Raw genomic sequence first — 17754 nt, forward strand, 5'->3', positions numbered from 1 at the left:
TAACAACAACAGATTGTGTTAGGTTGTGAATGCATACATAACAAACACATAGTAGATAAGTATAAAAAGTTTCCAGAGGAAGGGAATACTTTTAGCTGGGTACCAAACGAGGCTTCATGGAAAAGGTAGTACCTGAAGGTCCCAGGTATAATGAAAAGTTGAGAATCATTTTCCACTGGTGAGCAGGAAATTCCTCAGTGTTCTACTCAGCCCTCTGGGGAGACATTGGGGCTTTGTGGCAGGCCAACCAGGCTGTTTCATGTTGAATGGGATGTGCCAGTGAAGACTCCTCAGTGTAATTAAGGTTTGGGATAAGGCTGAGTGGGGTAAGGGGTCCCGTGATGATTTCTCAGAAGAATAAATAGAAATTGTATTAGACTCAAGGCAGGCGTAGTAGCCTGATAGGCCTAAGTTTTAGTTTACTAGATATCTAGCCCCAAGTACCCCCCCCCTTTTCTATGCCATTGTTATATCAGTAGTTAAAGTGTGCCAAGCCTGAAACTCCTGAAGAAGCACCCCCATCTCTTGTACCTGCTATATTTCAGTCATGGTGACCTGGCTATACAGTACAGTGTCTAGCTTGACTGCACGTCTTTAATTGCTTCTTTGGTATTACCGCAGCAAACTAAGGGGCTAAATACAGACGTGTATATTGTTCTCTGTTTTGTCTTCTGTTTCCATAGATTGTGAGCCAAAGCACTGGCCAGTTGGTGGAAGGGAGGCTTTATCCATTAGGGCTATTTAATCAGGTCCTTTGCTCCTGTACTCTGTTTCCCCTCATCAGAACATACTGGTGGAGGGACACCCAAATCTCGAGATTTGAAATAATAATAATAATAATAAATTAACTTTCTGTTTCTCCTTGGATACCTCTGTGTTTTTTAATTTGAGTGGCATCCCACACAATGTTAAGGGAGGAGTGAGGAGAGAAGCCTCATGAGAAGAGCAAGATCTGAGAGTGTAGAGATGAAGAAAGACAGGGAAAGGAAGAGGAAGAAGGAGAGGGAGAGAGAGGGGGAGGACGGGGGAGGGAAAGAAGAGGGGAGGAAGAGGAGGAGAAGGAGGGGGGAGAGAGGGGGGAGGACGGGGGAGGGAAAGAAGAGGGGAGGAAGAGGAGGGGGAGGGGAGAGGGGAAGAAGAGGGGAGGAAGAGGAAGGAGAGGGAGAGAGAGGGGGAGGAGGGGGAGGGGAAGAAGAGGGGAGGAAGAGGAGGAGAAGGCAAGGGAGAGGGGAGGAATCACCCTAAGGTATAGGGTGGACACCAGGGAGCCACCTGAAATTGGAGACTCTGAGGGAGGTGCTTAAGTTCCACTGAAACCAGTGTATCTGCATCAGATGTGAGAGTAGAAAGAAGGCCCTGGCAACAGCCTCACCAGGGACCAAGAGCAGGGGAGTGAGAGGCTGGGATGGACAGCAAAGCCAGAAAACAATCCCCGTGGAAATAGAGCAGAGCTGCCTCGATGAGTTTTCCAGTGCTGGCCTGCAAGGCCCTAAGACATGTCTGGGCAGATCCCTGTTTTGCTGACTTGGGAGGGGGGAGGGGAACAAATCCAAGACAGTGATTCCATGTTTCCTCTTCTTCTCCCCAAAGCTTACTGCTATTTCTTTACAGTTTACTTACACTCCTATTCTCCTAAGTCTTCAAAGTCAAACCAAGGTAAAGTGTTACCACTGAGCCATGTGTTTTTTATTGCTTAAAGGCAACTGAGGAAGGAGCCATAAAGTGGTGAGGTACACAGGAGGAGAAAACTATTTTTGTCATTAATGGAGTCTTTCCTAGAAAAATGGGGGCTCAGAACTGAACAGAAGAGATATTATTGATTCCTATTTATAGTTTCCCCAAAGTTGGAGGACACTGTGGAGCCAAACTAGTCCTAGCTAGAGGTGAACGAGGACAGACAGAGATACACATTGACAGAAACCGAGACAGAGAGAAGAAAGAGCACTTAAAGGTCTTTCTGCCTTTGAGAGGGACTTGATACAGGGACTGAATAGAATTGACCATTTATGTTACACTCAAGTAATTCTGTTTATATTACCTTTTATCTAACAGAATTAAATGGCTTATTAATGATCATGTTGTAGGGAGTATTTGATTGACAGCTGTGAAAGGAAGGAAAAAAATGACCACTAGGTGGGTGCATGAACTGAGAGAATTTATTGGTGGATACATACACTTCTAGCTGATAGAACCTGAAACTGATAGAACCATGGGGCAAAGGGAGTGGTGGTGGTATATCACGTTGAGGCGGGGAGTAGGAGCCAATGGGAAATTGACAAGCAGCTGCCCTTAGAGTCCTAACTGAGATGTACCTGAAGTTGAGCTAATACCCACAATGCCTCCTGGTAGTTACAACAAATGTTTTTATTGCTAAATTTATCAGATTTTCTTTACGTTTTGGCAAGGCGCACCTATCACTTTACAGAAGGTTCAGTGCAAATTGACTATTTTCTTCACAGAGGTCATAACATATGCTTCTTTTTAACATCCCCTCCCCCTTGAGTTAATATTCTTATGTTTTGAAGATGAATTTAGTGTTGTTGAAAGGTATCTGCCAGACAGTGGGAGTTTTCTTTATCTGCAAAATGTCAGTGGTGTTGAAAATGTCTTAAAAGGCCAGAAGACTTGGCAGAGTCATTGAGCAAATCGCTTAAGCGGCCTTTTGCCTTTAAGATTCTTCAAGAAGATAAATGTGGATGATGTAGTTCTCTTTTCTCAAATTTTTTAATTCTTGACCCTCCACCCAAATCAGTGAACATTTTTGATGATGTGGAATGTTAATCCACGGAGATCTGCTGAGAAAGGCAACAATCTTCATGAACAACTTTGATCCTGAACTCAATTCAAGCCAGTGATCTAAAAATGAAAACTTCTAAGTATTGACACCCCTCCCCATTCACTGCAGAGTCATAATGTAATAGCAATCCATCAGTCTGATGTTCCATTCAGTATCCTTCCAAAAAAAGCAGTACCCAGTGCCCAACACAGCTTTCTGGATGTGGTTTGATCAGAGCTGGGAGGGGTCCAGCCACAGTGGAATTATTACCTCTTTTGTTCTGGATCACATCTATTATTAATATTGCTAAAAACTGCATTTGCTTTTTTCTCAGCCTCCGTCCTATTGATAGGTCAACTGGAACATGTGCTCAATCAAAAATTCCCAAGACTTTTTTACAATGAGCTTCTGTTAAGACAAGTTTCTAGATTTCTTTCCCATAACCTGTACTGTGTAGTTGGGTTTAAAATAAACCAACCTAAGTGCAGAAACAAATTGCCAAATATATGATATGATATGATATGATATGATATGATATGATATGATACAATATAACACATATAAAATAATGAATATATGTTATATATATATATATGTATATATATAATGCCAAAAATATCCATAGTGGGTTCTTTCCTTGTGGTCACAAAGAACTGGAAACAAAATAGATGCTCCCATCCATCCGTCCATCCATCCATCCATCCTTCCATCTATCCATCCACCAGGGAATGGCTTGTCTCCAAGTACCCCAAGACCAAGTAACAATAGAACATCCCCCTCCCATCTCCTTCTCTGGGCACTTTGTCCTCTGTGCCTGGAATACTCTCTTTCCTCACCTCTTTCTCCTGGCTTCTCTGGCTTGCCAAAATCCTACCTTCTGCAAGAAGCCTTAGCCTCTCCCCCTTAGTACTAGTGCCTTCCCTTGAAGATGAACTCTGATTGATCATACACTTATTGTCTCTGAGAATAATTGTTTGCATGTTTTCTCTCCCACTAAAAATTGAGCTCCTTGCTAGCAGGGACCATGTTTTTATCTTTCTTTGTCTCCTTAGTACTTCGAATGGTCACGCACATAGCAAGCACTTAGTAAATGCTCATTGACTGAGTAACTGCCAAGAAATCATGATGCCTCCATTTTAATTGGGCCTCAGGCACTTCGCAGCTCTCTAACCATGCTAAAGACATTATGCTCCCAGCTTCTTATCATTTTCCTCATCTGTAAAATGGGAATAACAATGCTTGCACTTTCTGCCTCACCGACTCCAGGCACCATGTCAATCAGTCTAAGCCTCTCTATGAAGGCAGAACAGAACTAGAAGGCAGGTTTTCCTTCCTTTCTATAATTTGTTAACTTGTAGTCACTGGAAGAGAATTCCTAATAATTACGAGTCCAATGTCTTGAAAAAAATAAACTGGGTGGTCTGTTTCTCCTCTGTAGGGGTGCATGCTGGTGGAGAGAGGGGAGCAGGAGGGGCATCGATTTAGAAGGCTGAATGTTCCCCCCAAGCAGTGGGAAGTCTTCCTTTCATGCTGTTTGTAAAATAGTTCTTGTGTTGCTAGCACAACAGAGCCAACTTTTTCAGTGTGATGTGGGCTCAGCTCATTTCTAGGGCAAAAAGAAATCACCACCTGCCATTGTCCTCAAGAGCCTTCTTTCTTAATGGGCTCTCTAAGAGTAGCTCTCTAGGAAAGGACTATTTTTTGAAAATCCATTAAAAAAAAGCCTTTCCTCAAACTACCATGAGGTTTTAAAACACTCAACTCTTCTTTTGCCTTAGGTCACATTTGATATAATTGGTGGAACTTGAAATCAAAGGCATATAGGCTATACCCTTACAATTACACCTTTTTGAAAGGGAAAAACATTTGCCAAAACATTATAGGCTTCAGTAAGGTTTCATATAAACTAGATTTTTTTGGGGGGGAGGGGAAAGGAGGAGTGTGACCTGTATTTGGACCACTATGATAACTGTCCTTCTATCTTCCTTCCCTCTCTCCCTTCCTTCCTCCTTTCCTTCACTTCTTCCCCTCCTTTCTGCCTCCCTAGAGGCAGTTAGCTGGCACAGTGGTTAGAGTGCTGGGCCTGGAGATTCAAGAAGACCTGAGATCAAATCTGGCCCCAGATGCTTACTAGCTGTGTGACCTTGGGCAAGTCACTTAACTTCTGTTTGCCTCAGTTTCCTCAACCATAAAATGGGGGTGACAATAATAGCACCTAACTCCCAGGGTTGTTGTGAGGATCAAATGAGAACATTTGTAAAGTTCTTAGTACAATGCCTGGCACATAGTAGGCACTTAATGAATGCTTGTTTCCCTCTTTCCTTTCTTCCATTTGTAAGAGTGGGGACTTCCGACTGAATCAAGCAACTAGTAGTACCAAGGAGGTGTGAATAAAGTCTAGGCTTGTCTATTGAACAAATCCATCAATCAAAGGCATTTTAACTATGTGGGGCAAACCGATTGTTGGCATCAGCTGAGATTTGTTCATGTCCTACTATGTTCATGTCTACTATAAAGTAGAAGGGCAGTTCAGGAAGTGAAGAGGTCTAGAGGTTTTGGGGAGCTGCTGGAACCCCAAGATCACAGTACTGGGCCCTGCCTGAAAGAATTCAACTCAAATCTTCTTCAGCCAGAGGAAAAGTTTATTAGTGATAAAACACTTAGGGCCAGGTGACGCCCGTAAAGACGAGCGGGCATGAGAGGTTCTCAGCCTTTTGAGCCTGAGATTCTCAGCCCTGAATGAGGGCCAGGGTAGATCTTATATACTTTAGGTGACCAGGGAAGGTCTGGGAAAAGGGTCTGGGAAAAGGATCTGGGTGAGAATTCCCAGAGATTGGGATGTTTAAGAGATTGAACTGACAATGGGAATAGATAATGAAGGAACTGAAAGGTATCTGAATGAGATTAAAAGGTAGGCTAAGGCTTTCAAAGGCAGATGAGGGGCTGGGGCCTGTAGACAAGGGATCCAGATTCCCTTTGGGGCAAGGGGCAAAGACCTTGGCTTGGGCCACACCCCATCAGAACCAGCCTTTGAGCATCCAGCAGTTTAGAGGAGACAGCAATGTCAGCCAAGCCCCAGAAAGTGAACTGATTGGTTGAGGGAACAAAAGTAGAGCTATTTCTCCTTTTCCACCCCCACACCAGAGAAAGATCTTGTGAACTTCAGAGCACTGGGGGATTTGGGACTTTCCATTGGGCACCCTAGCAGTGTCCCCAGAACAACTGACACAGTGCACCAGGAGCAGAGGACGAGCTTGATACTCTAAGGAAAGGTGGCTTTGAAGAACTCAACATAACTATAGCAATGGGCTCTTGAGGACTTCAGCAAAGGGGCTAACAGGAGTTGTGAGTGTGCCCCTTCGTCACCTACTCCAAGATTGCAAATTCTTTGTTTGTTGGAGAATATGTCATAGACTTTTTTTGGGGGGATACTTTGTGCCAACTGTTCCAGCATTTAGCATGGCACCTGGCACATAGTAGGCATTTAATAAATGCTTGTTAACTTACGGTAGCACTTTAGTACCCCTTTCTAAAGATTAATTAAGTCCGGTTGATTAATATAAAGTGATAATCAATGAAGGAACCACAATGCTGGGACTTTTCCTCCTTTTCTTCCTTTCCTCCTTTCCTTCTTTCATTAAACATTAATCTTTTCTAAGCTGAGGGGAAAGACCAAAAATTAAGATCAGGCTTATTCATTCTCTGTCTCAGAGAACTTATAGTCATTAAATAGATGAATAGATGAGTCCATTTTCTTAAACTCCAAACCATACCTTGCAACTCCTTCTTCTCTTGACTTGGGTTCCCTTGGAAATCTAGTTAATTACAAAATCAAAGAGGTTTTTGTATCCTTTCATTAATTCCATGTAAGCTCAAAAGAATTAGAGATATTGAATAATATGATGCTTTAAAAATATTTGATCATTTATACCATTAGTATTACTTTATTATTATTATTATTATTATTACCTTTTTATAGAATTGATGGTCAATGTTTATTTTCTTTGTCAGCAGAATCCAATTGTCATCTTTGAAAGATGATAGTAAATGAAGCATGCCAAGTACATTTATTATGCACTTATGATGTACAAGGTACTTTGTTAGGTACTGAAGACACCAAGACAATTCCTATCTCTAAGGAATTTCTATTCTTGTTATTTAGTCATTTCAGTGGTGTCCAACTCTTTGTGACTTCCATCACTATTGACCTTCCAGGCCCCAGTTCTAATTAAATGAGTGACCAGTTGAACAAGTTGAATTTCCCTTGTGTTATGGCTAGCAAACTCTTACCTCCTTACCCCCTGCTCCTTGTGATTTATAGGCATCATTTGCTGAGGAGAAAGCCTGCTCTCCTGTTGCCTCTATGTTCACTCTTATTTCTATTCAACACAACCTTAGCCCTCTCTATTTTCTCTCCCCTCCTCTTTGACTGTGCCCTCTTAGCTCTGTACTCTGTTTAACTTCATTTTGTCCTAGATTTCCAACTCTTACCCTCTTTCCTTCTTCTTGTGCTCAGGTAAACCTGGCTTTCTCCAGGAGAAATCTGATGGTACTGATAATAATAGCAATATCTGATAATAATAATGGCTAACATTTATATGGCAAAATTATTATCTCATTTTATTCTCACATTAAACCATTATTATCCCTATTTTACAGACAAGGAAACTGAGGCAAACAGGTTAAGTGATTTACCCAGGGTCACACAGCTTACTAGCTTAGAGACTTACTAGTCTCTGAGTCTGAATTTGATCTCTGGTCTTCCTGACTCTAGCTGATCAGTGATGGAAGATGGCCAACCTTCCGTCTGTGTTCATCAATTCTATTGGGCTGGATGCATGCAAAGGATGGGCTTCGGCAGGATACCCGAGGAACTGTTCTAGAGTAATCTGAATTTGTGAAACCACAAAAGAGGACAAAAGAAACACTAAGGACTCCATGAAGCCTCCATCAATGTAACAATTGTAGATAGCCAGGAAAACAACAGCCCGGAGTGTCCCTAAGACTTAGTTGCCCTTTTTGAGGCTTAGGGTCAACATAAAGTAGGCAAACAAAGTTACAAATAGCTCTCAAGATAAGGGGCTCCAGTCAGTAACTGAAAGAATAGTCTTAAATGTAACACAGCACAGAAACAAACCATGAAATGGATCCCTAATTCGATTCAATTCTTTAAGCACCTACTTTGTTCAGGGCACTGTGCTTAAGTATTAGGATTACAAAGACAAGGATAAAACATTCCTTTCCTCCAAGGATCATACATTCTAGTAGGGGGATACAACACAGGTCAGCATGGTAAAAAGGGAGGGAGTAGAAGGGGAAAGGCAGCATTCAAATTGCTCTATGGAAATTCTGAAGGAGAGAACATTAATAGCTGAATGGTTCAGGGAAGGCTTCCCATAACGGATACCACCTGATGTGAACCTTGAATGAAGACAAGGACTGGGGAAGGCAAACGTGAAGGAGTGTATTCTAAGAGCTGGAGTTTATGTGAATGTATAGAGGTGGGTTGGGGCATGTTGAATTTAGGAACTCGCCAATAACTCAGTTTGGCTGGAATGGAGAGATTGCAAAGGAGAGAATTGTGAACTAAGTCTGGAAAGGTAGAATTTGCAGGGTGTCAAATTCCAGGATTGAAAACTTGTGTTTTATTCTCTAAGCAATCTGGAGTCACTGAAGATTCTTAAGCCAGGGAATGATGTGATCAGACCTGTGCCTTAGGAAGGTTAATTTTGCATATATGTGGAGGATAGATTGGAGGGAGGAGAAAAGAGACAGGGATATCAATTGGGAAGAGGTGATTGCAATAATCCAAGTGAGAGGTGGTAAAGGCTTGAACTAATATGGTGGCCTTGTTAAGTGGTGGGGAGGCAGATGCAAGAGGTAGGTACCATTAAGTGAATTTAGTAATTGATTAGTTATGTAGGGGAAGAGGGAGTGAGAGAGGGAAGAGCCAATTAAAAATATGGACGGCAAGGAAGATGTTGATGTCTTCAACAGAAATAGGGAAATTTGGAGGAGAGGTAGGCTTAGCAGGGAAGATTTTTGTTTTACGTGTTGAATTTAAGGGTGTGGCAGCAAGATGTATAGGTAGGGATACCAAGCAGTCACTTGATGATGTGAAAATAATTCTGGAAAGACATTAAGGCTTGATACGTAGATCTGGGAGTCATCTAAGTAAAGATGGGAACCAAATTTCAATGAATAGATCAAATTACTATTTAAATTAAATTAAATTACTTAGACTGGCATCTATGGCATACCTATTTTTAATATAATTGGCTTCCTTTGTCATCTTACTTATTTTATTTTATGTGTTAGAAAACCTTATTCTGAGAAGGGGGGCCCAGAGACTTCACCCGACTGTCAGTATCCATGACATAAAAAGGTTAAGAACCTCTGATGGGATAGATAGCTAATTGGACCCCTTTTTTATTGGAACTCTACTTTATTGTAATCAGTATTAATCAGTTTGATATGATTCCATGGAGTAGCGATTATAAGTTCTGATAGTAGGCCTCAGAATTGTGAACTGCAGATTGTAAATTCACTTGCTTGATCATAGGATTCTGATTATTATAACTGGGAGACCTTCATCCTTGTTTTTCCTTGCTATGGTGACTAAGCCCCTCAAGAAGGAGGTGACAATTACATGGAAACCTCCCCCCCCCAGCTAATTTTGTTGCCTTCTGTCCTTTGTCATCACTCTATTGCCCAACATGGGGGGATGACCATAAGCACTTGGTCAATGAGTGACCATGGTTGCCAGCCTGTGGCCTGCCTTTCTACCAGCCCATTAGCCCATGTAGGTGTTTCGATATCTGTTTATCAGCCCAGCCCATGGGTGTGCTCATCCTCTTCGTGGGACCTCCTGAGAAGTTGAGATAGGTCTGTTAATGTCTGCTTACTAGCCAGTTTGTTAACCAATAGGATTCTGTATTTTGTGTAGACCCTATGGGGCAAGGTCTCTTACCAGTAAGACTCTTTGTTTCTGGTCTGCTCCACCTATGTTGTCTGGGTATCAAGCACTGCAATGCTAAAGCCTTGGAGGAAGGGGGCATCTCAGATCATGAGGAAGATCTCATGTCTACTTCATTAGAGGGGGGTCATGGACCCTTAAATAAAGTGCCATTGTCTCAGAGCTCTGCCTCAGTGATTTTTCTTGCAGATTGGACAATTTTGGAAATCCCCACACTGGCATATAAAGAGGAGATGAGAACTCAGGACAGAGCCTTGGGGACACTCAGGTTTAGGAAATAGGAGATGGATGGTCCAGCAAAAAAAACAGAGAAGCAGAAATTTCCGCTAAGATGCCTCAATGAGTGGTCATCCAGTTTGTGCTTAAAGTTCTTCAGGGATGGGGAACTCTGTCTCCCAAGGGAGGCGAAAGTCCATTTTGAAATAGCTGTAATTGTTGGGAAATTAAGCTCACTTTAGGCTAATTTGAAGCCAGGTACATTTTGTGGTTCCTTCATTCAGAACTTGACGTGAATTGTACTGGGAGCAAGCTTTCTAGACTTCTTCAACTGTAAATAAGCTTGATCCAGGGCCTGGGACAGTTTTACTTCTAATTCCCTCCGAGATGATCTTCCCTTTGCACTGCATACATCTTGTATGTATGTAGCTATTTGCATATTGTCACTTCCATTGGCATGTGAGCTCCCCAAGGGCGAACAAAGGCTGTGTTTTTGGCCAGTCTTGGCATCCTCAGTGCTTCCAACCCTGCCTGTCACATGGTAAATGCTTTTTGATTGACTCCAAAGCAACCTCTGATCTTCCTCCGATTGCAAAATATAAATACAAATATAAAATGGTGTGTTCAGTGTTCAGGGAGGACCAGCACCTCTGGTGGGAGGGCCTGCTGAGCCCTTTTCAAGGCTGCTTGTTCACCTTTGGTGTCCACCTTTTCACCCAGTGTTCATCTGTGGCTCTAAGAAGGGGTAGCATTCGCATCAGTCACACCCCAGTAAAACCATTGCAACAGAATGGCTAAACCAAGTTGAGGGTAATGACGTGTCTCAAATCCATCAGTGAGTTAGGCGGATGGCTACTCCAAGTATTCCCCAGGCAGAAGTGGTGGATGAGAACAATTTGTTCCAATAACCATGAAGATGGCTGCAGCAGACACTACAGAGTCCTCGGAGCTTGGTCAGACATCGAAGATGCCAAGATCATCCACTGCGTCCTGGCCATTGCCAGTTATCATGACTTTGTTCTTATTACTGGACTTCAATGACTCTGGAAGAGAGAGTGAGGCTGACAACTTTGTGCATCACTTAAATATAGTTCACACACTAGTCAAGAATCACCCAGTGATGTCACTGGTGCTCTTCAAAATGAAGGATGAACAATAAATACACATATAGGCCAAAAGCAAATGAGTTTCCATGAGCTTCCTCTTCCCTTTCCTCCCTTCAGAAGATCTGTGGTGGCCCGTGTGAGAAGCGAACTGAACAAAGCTGACAATCTTTCCGTAGTGCAGGGAAGGAAGTTTGGGTAAAGAGCAGGATTAGCGGTCACAACACTTTGTTCCTATTCGCAGGGGGAGATCCCAATGGGGAGAAATCTTGGTAGGCAGTTCCCATAGCCCTCAGGGGAGGGGAGGACACAGGAGATTAGTTCCAGAGGTGGGGTCATGTAACAGCTTTCACACTTCGTGTGAAATTTTATAAATTGCCTCATTAGGAATGAGCAGTGCGGGCAGGGATGCCCAAACTGTGCTATCCAGTAGGAGACACCCAAGAGGTCTGTGGCTAGATTTCAAGAGGTCAGTAAACTTGGATGGGGAAGAAAATCACCTCATTATTTTCACTAGCTTCTAATTAAAATTTAGCATTTCCTCAATTATGAATGTAGGCAACAAAACATGATTCTGAGGAGAGGTCTCCAGGCTTCACCAGGCTGCCAGAAGGGCCCTTGGCACAAGCAAGGTTAAGAACTAGACTAGTTGATCATGAAAGGTCCTTCCAACTCAGAAATCACATGATTCAGTGACAAAGAGGATAATAAGTTGCCATCTATATACTCTAGAATTCAGGCTTTGCTAATTGAAAAAAGGGTTCTCTGAAATACAGGTTTAGGTGAATGCATACGCACACATATCTGTCGTAACTGAAAAAAAAATTCTTGGAATATACGGAATATGAAAAAATCATGTTTTACTTGTCTAGTTGGTATAATAGTTGGAGCACTGGGCCTGGAGTCAGGAAGACTTGAGTTCAAATCCTGCCTCAGACACTTTCTAGCTGGGTGACTCTGGGCAAGTCACTTAACCTCTGCTTACCTGTTTCCTCATCATCTGCAAACTGGGGATAATAACAGCATCTTCCTCCCAGGGTTGTTATGAGGGATCACATGAGATAATAATTGTAAAGCTCTTAGCATACCTGGCACACAGTAGGTGCTATGTAAATGTTAGCTTTAATTTTATTTTTATTTCTATTAACAAGATGGCCTATCTCCCCTCCATACACACTCTCCGTTTCCTTCTACATTAAGTCATTACTAGAGTACATTGTTAAAAAATTATTAGAGAAGAAAGGGGGGAAATTGGCCAAAATTCAAAATATAAAATGTAAAATAAGAACACTGAAGAAATATTTCAGAGATCAAACGTTCCATAACCTGATTCCACTCTGCACTAGCACAGAACAAATCTGTAAACGTCCAAAGAAAAGATAGCTACTATGTAAAATATACTAAGAGTTAAGCTAAGAAATTTTAGGCAGGTCAAAATTGGTGGGCCATTGTGACTCATGTCACGTTTCTTAATGTGACAGAAGTTAGTGAAGGACGGGAGAGGGTTCTCCTTATGAACCATGTTTCCATTTGTCACTGCGACAGCTGGAAGCAAAAGTAGCCTTTGGAGTTCCAGATTCATCTCCTTGGCCTTGAAACATATGTCTTTTGTTCAGTCTAATTCGCCCACATCTGTATAAAATAAAAATGCATTTTTGAAGCAACATGTGGAAGGGGGGGATGCAAAATTCCAAGTTACTTCGAAGAAAGCAGTATGCATAATTCACCATTTAATGGGAAGCTAATGTACCCTAGAGGTTGATGTGGGTGTTTTCTGCAGTTCATTCTGATAGTATCTTCTCTATCTCCCAAGGGACAATGGACATTCATTTGGTATTGCCCTGCTTGTGTGTTACACTCCTTTCTTAGCCCTTTTAAACAGCTCATGACCCTAAGTAGGAGTAAAATGAATTGCTTAAATCATTTTAGAATGGTTGCTATGGTTTCTAAGTGCACATGCAGAGGAAACTAAACATTCCATGTTGGTCATGTTAGCATCTCAGCATCAAATGAAATGCGAATAAAGTGACTAAATGTCATTAAACATACCTAACTCCCTTTGGAAGAGTGAGCTATTATCTTTGGCCTGGGTTGATTGTTTGCATTCTTATAGGACTGTACTTGACGGAGTATTGACTCATTGACAGTGAAAATCAAGATGAAAAATATTCTGACGAGGCAGAAGGGAATCCTGACCTGTAAGAAGGTGGAGGGCAGAAGAATGTCGCAGAGATGCTTCTGAGGCTTTCCCCAAAGTTCGGGGAGCAGGATGCTAAAGCAGATCCACAGACACTGTCAGTAAAGGTCAAAGGGAAGATCATACACACACACCCTGACTCGAGGGGGCAAACCTACAGATGAAAGCTGAGGCAGTGTGTTCAATGTGAACTCCTAGGCATCAACATTCTGGGGATGCAAAATCCACAATATGTACTATAATACAGCAGACATTGGTACTTAATAATTCAACTAAGCACATATTATTGAAAAGAAATTGCTCTGACTTGCAAGAAAACACACCAAAAAAACAGATCGTCCAATTTCAGTCTGAAACAAAAGAAAAAAAAATGCTGATTTTTCTGATATCAACATATGAGCCTCCCAAATGTTGTAGGTGTTGCACTTGAACTTGTAGGTTTGCAGGGTTGGGGCAACTACTCTTGGGTTCTTGGGATAATCCTGGAGATCGACACTCACTCACTAGTGCTCATGAGCCCTCACCAGTGCATTTCCCATTAACAATCAGCCATTAGACACAATTAGCTCTAAGCAAAGGTATTTACTAAGATGGCATAGAAAGAACAGTAGATAGATAAAGCATTTATTAAACATTTACAATAAGCCAGGGACTGTATTAAGTACTGGAGATGCAAATATAAGCAAGCAAAACAATGCCTACTCTCAACACTTCTATTAGGGGAAGATAACACATAAGAGGGAGCTGAAAAGTAAGCGTTTGTGTGCTGGAGTTGTAGCCAGGGAATGCCCAGTGGCAGGGAAGTGGCATGGAGGTCTAGGCCTGGGAGAGATGAGTCAAACACTCATGTATCAGGCTGAGAGTCCCAGAGACGGTGTCCAGTGTATTGAAGGGAAGGGGGGGAAGAGGGAAAATAACGGCCTGAATGGAGCAGACTACAAGATGCTTCACCTAGAAACCTGATATACATTCTCACAAATGCAGGATCAGTGAGAAGAGTGGGAATACATTTAATGTGCTATTGTAGTGAGGTAAGCCTATGGGGAACACGTATGCCAAGTCACACAGCAATTATGGTACTTCCGAAGGGCATCAAAATCCTTTCTCTCCTTGGCAAGCACTATCTGTAGCTCAATTTGTCATTTTCTTTTCTCTGCTGCCATGAGTCACATTTCTTGAAATTCCTTCCTTCTTCATCTCTCTCTAGTCATGTCTCTCTGCTTGCTTGACTGGACCTGAAACTCTCAAATGACTTGTCGATTTTGGATGGCCAATCTCCTAGGTGAGTAAATCTGCTGCTAGATACTCTGGCTGAGATGGAGAAAAATCCACTCCTCCTTCCCAGCAAGGACCTCCCTCCATAACTTCCATAAGCCTTGACTACCTCCTTCTCTCAAACTTGTTAATTAAAGAACTCTTCCTGGTTGAATGACCAGGCCCAAAGATTTGTCATTAATTCCTGGGCTTGGAGGAAGGTTTCAAGTTGACTGTCCCCAGGGATTTGCCTTTGGCCCTATGCTCCTACTTTTTTTTTTTTTATGAACAATTCAAATCAAAACATAGATGGAATGACAACCAAACTTGTAGATGACACACATCTGGGAGAGCTAACCTGTTGGACGACATTATTCTGATCCAAAAGATACCAACAAGTCAGGCCGAATCCTACACTTGGATTTTTTCTTTTTTAACAACTTCCTAAGTATAGCACATGGGAGGTTTGGTTAGACAGCAGCTTGTTTTCAGTGAAATCTGGGGGTTTTAGTGAAAAGCGAATCATTCATGTGAAACAGCAGGCAAAAGAGCTTACAGTGATCTTAGGTTCTACTAAGAGAGGCATAATGACCAGAATATGGGAGGTGATATTTGTCTTATATCTTTCTCTGGCTGGCTCACGTCTATTTTCAATCCTAGTGCCACATTTTAGGAAGTACAGTGATAAGTTAGATTCCAGAGGAAAATAAGGACATTGAAAGGCCTTGAGAAACAATACCCCATGGGAGCTGTTTTCAAGTATGTGAAAAGATACGGTACAGAAAAATAGAAATAGAAGTTTGCTGAGGCCCTGGAGTCAAGACAATGAGCAAATCATGCTTGGACTACTATTTGTTGGGAATCTTATTGAGGGGATTCTTGGTCAAGTATGGGTTGGATTAGATGGTCTTTGAGTTACTGTTATTCTGAATTGTCCTGAAACTAAAAGGATGAAATGCCCCTTTCTGTAAGCCAAGGCTTTGATGCTATGTACTAAAAAAACAAAAAACAAAACCTGGGCTAGACAGGAAACCTGACTGCCACTAATTACCAAGTGACTTTAGACAAGTCACTTGACCTTTCTAGGTAGGCCTAGTTTTGTAATCTGTAAAATGAGGGGAAAGGGGTTGTTTTATATTCTCTTAGGTCCTTTCCAGTTCCATCATTTCAGTATCATTTCTACTGAGACTCAAAAATCCTCAATATTAGATATGAATGCTTAGAATTTTTGGAAGCAGTATAGCATAGTAGATGAAGAAATAGCTATGGAGCTGGGAAGACCTGCCTCTGACACGTAATTGGTCGTGTGACCCTAAGCAAGTCATTTTAACTACTCAGTGTGCCAAGCATTTCTCTAAGAATTAAACTTGCATTAGTTAAGGGAAGATAACCAGAGCTCTCTATACCAATGAAATCATAGATCTTGACCAAAAACAAAACTTAATATTTTTAAGTATTAAGGACTTAATGAAACATCCAGTATTTGGGAATGACTTATCAACATTCTGGTGAGGCTGTATGGCTATGAATGAAAGCAGAGATTAGATAACCCAAGTCCACCTAATGGGGCTGAATGACTTCCCCAAAGATACCAGGCAGAGTTTTTCTTTTTTCTAGCCTTGTGCTCTTACCATTACATGCCAATATTGAAGCAATGGCTTAAAAAAAATGGCATCTTTCAGCCTTTCAGTTTTAGTACTCAGAATCCCATCCAGTCCAACCAATACTTGACCAAGAGTACCTGACTACAATCTCCTAAGAACTGCAATTGTGAATGATTTGAAGAGCAATTGGAAGAAATATATTGGCTAAAGATGGGCTAGAGCATAGCATAGCTAGAGCACAGTACTGACCAGTGACTACATGTCAGAAGTGGTGTAAAAGATATCTAGGAAATACATTACTACAAAATGTCCTCATATAATGGGAGCTAGGGGAAAAAAGGCCAACAATTGAAGGTCACCAAGTACCTACAGAATAAAGATGTCCTTGCAGTGGGTTGGATGTATCCTTTATGGACAACTTACGAGAGAATACCGACAAGAGTTAAAATGGGATGACACATATATGATCTGTGACCTGCATCCTTAAAGGGAGTATATTGATGAGCTCATGGATCCATTTCATTATTTAATCTAGGAAGATTTTTAAACTTAAAACCCAGGCAATTTGAAATTGAACAAAAAATGATGAAAAGCCATATAAACTAACTTGAAATGGAGTGAATTCTTTAAAAAAATTTGATATCTTTTGTTTCGGCAACATATTAATTTCTGAGTATGTTCCTCCTTACATAATGAACTGCCTCTTACAATGTTGGGTAAATTCCATTCAACTATGTGCTAGGCACTATGTTAAGTGTTGGGGGCATCTAATGGTGAAAAAAAGTTAAGAGTATGCACAAAACTTAACAGAAATAAGTACAATAAATGCAAAGTGAAGTGTGATACAGTAAAAGGAAGCTGAAAATATTCTAGTAAAATTTGAGGGATACAACACTTACAAGTGGGAGAAATCTGGGAAGGTTTAGAGGTGCCGGAACAAAGCAAAGCTTTGAATAAAAAGACTATTTTAATAAGCAAAGATGAAGAACTCATGTATTTTTGGCATGGGAGACAAAAGCACAAGTGCAAGGAGGTGGTAGGATGGTAGGATGAAATTACAAGTACTGCACTTTGATTGCAACACAATGTACGAAAGGGACCAGCTAATCGTTTTATTGAAACTGAAAACTTGAAAGCTTCCAGTGTCACTCTAGATACAAGCAGAGAAATACTATATAAAAGTACTTCACATAAATGTGAGTTTTTAAATACACTATATAAGGTATAATTAATAGCTGAGGGAAGAGAGACTAGTTGACCTTTACCACCTTATCATTTCATAATTCTTAATTCTTCCTTGTCTGAGCCCTCTAGTCATGTTGTATCATAGATTCAACAAAGAGCAACATAAAATCGAAAAATATAATTAAACATTTAAAAAAATAACCTAGATTTAACACTTTCATGACTACCTATTTTTATCCAATTTTAGTTGGACTGTGGGGGGAGGTTGGGTGCTTAGGTGTTTATTCCCAGGGATTCTGTGGAATTTTCTATAATGGCAGCTAACATTTATATGGTAGTATGTGCCAAGCACTATGCTAAGCACTCAATGTTACCTCACTTGAACCTCAGGACAATCCTGTGAGGAAGGTGCTATCCTCATTTTACAGATGAGGAAACTGAGG

The 17754-nt window shown here is 41.3% G+C and overlaps 1 protein-coding gene across 6 annotated transcripts in view; it reads left to right on the forward strand.

Annotated features, from left to right (window-relative positions):
• LOC110211258 (uncharacterized) overlaps positions 1-17754 on the forward strand; it is a 66840-nt gene that overhangs the window by 42544 nt on the left and 6542 nt on the right. For all 6 annotated transcript variants that reach the window (XR_013485817.1, XM_078152177.1, XM_078152184.1 and 3 more), the window contains one exon: positions 14476-14550. Coding sequence is in view for 2 of the 6 variants with exons in the window: in XM_078152184.1 (XP_078008310.1) it covers positions 14476-14507 (32 nt within the window). In the remaining 4 variants the exon portion in view is untranslated. The remainder of the gene's footprint in view (positions 1-14475; positions 14551-17754) is intronic.

This window comes from Phascolarctos cinereus, unplaced genomic scaffold (assembly GCF_003287225.1).
Source record: "Phascolarctos cinereus isolate Bilbo 61053 unplaced genomic scaffold, phaCin_HiC Scaffold_1;HRSCAF=81, whole genome shotgun sequence".
NCBI classification, from domain to species: Eukaryota; Metazoa; Chordata; class Mammalia; order Diprotodontia; family Phascolarctidae; genus Phascolarctos; species Phascolarctos cinereus.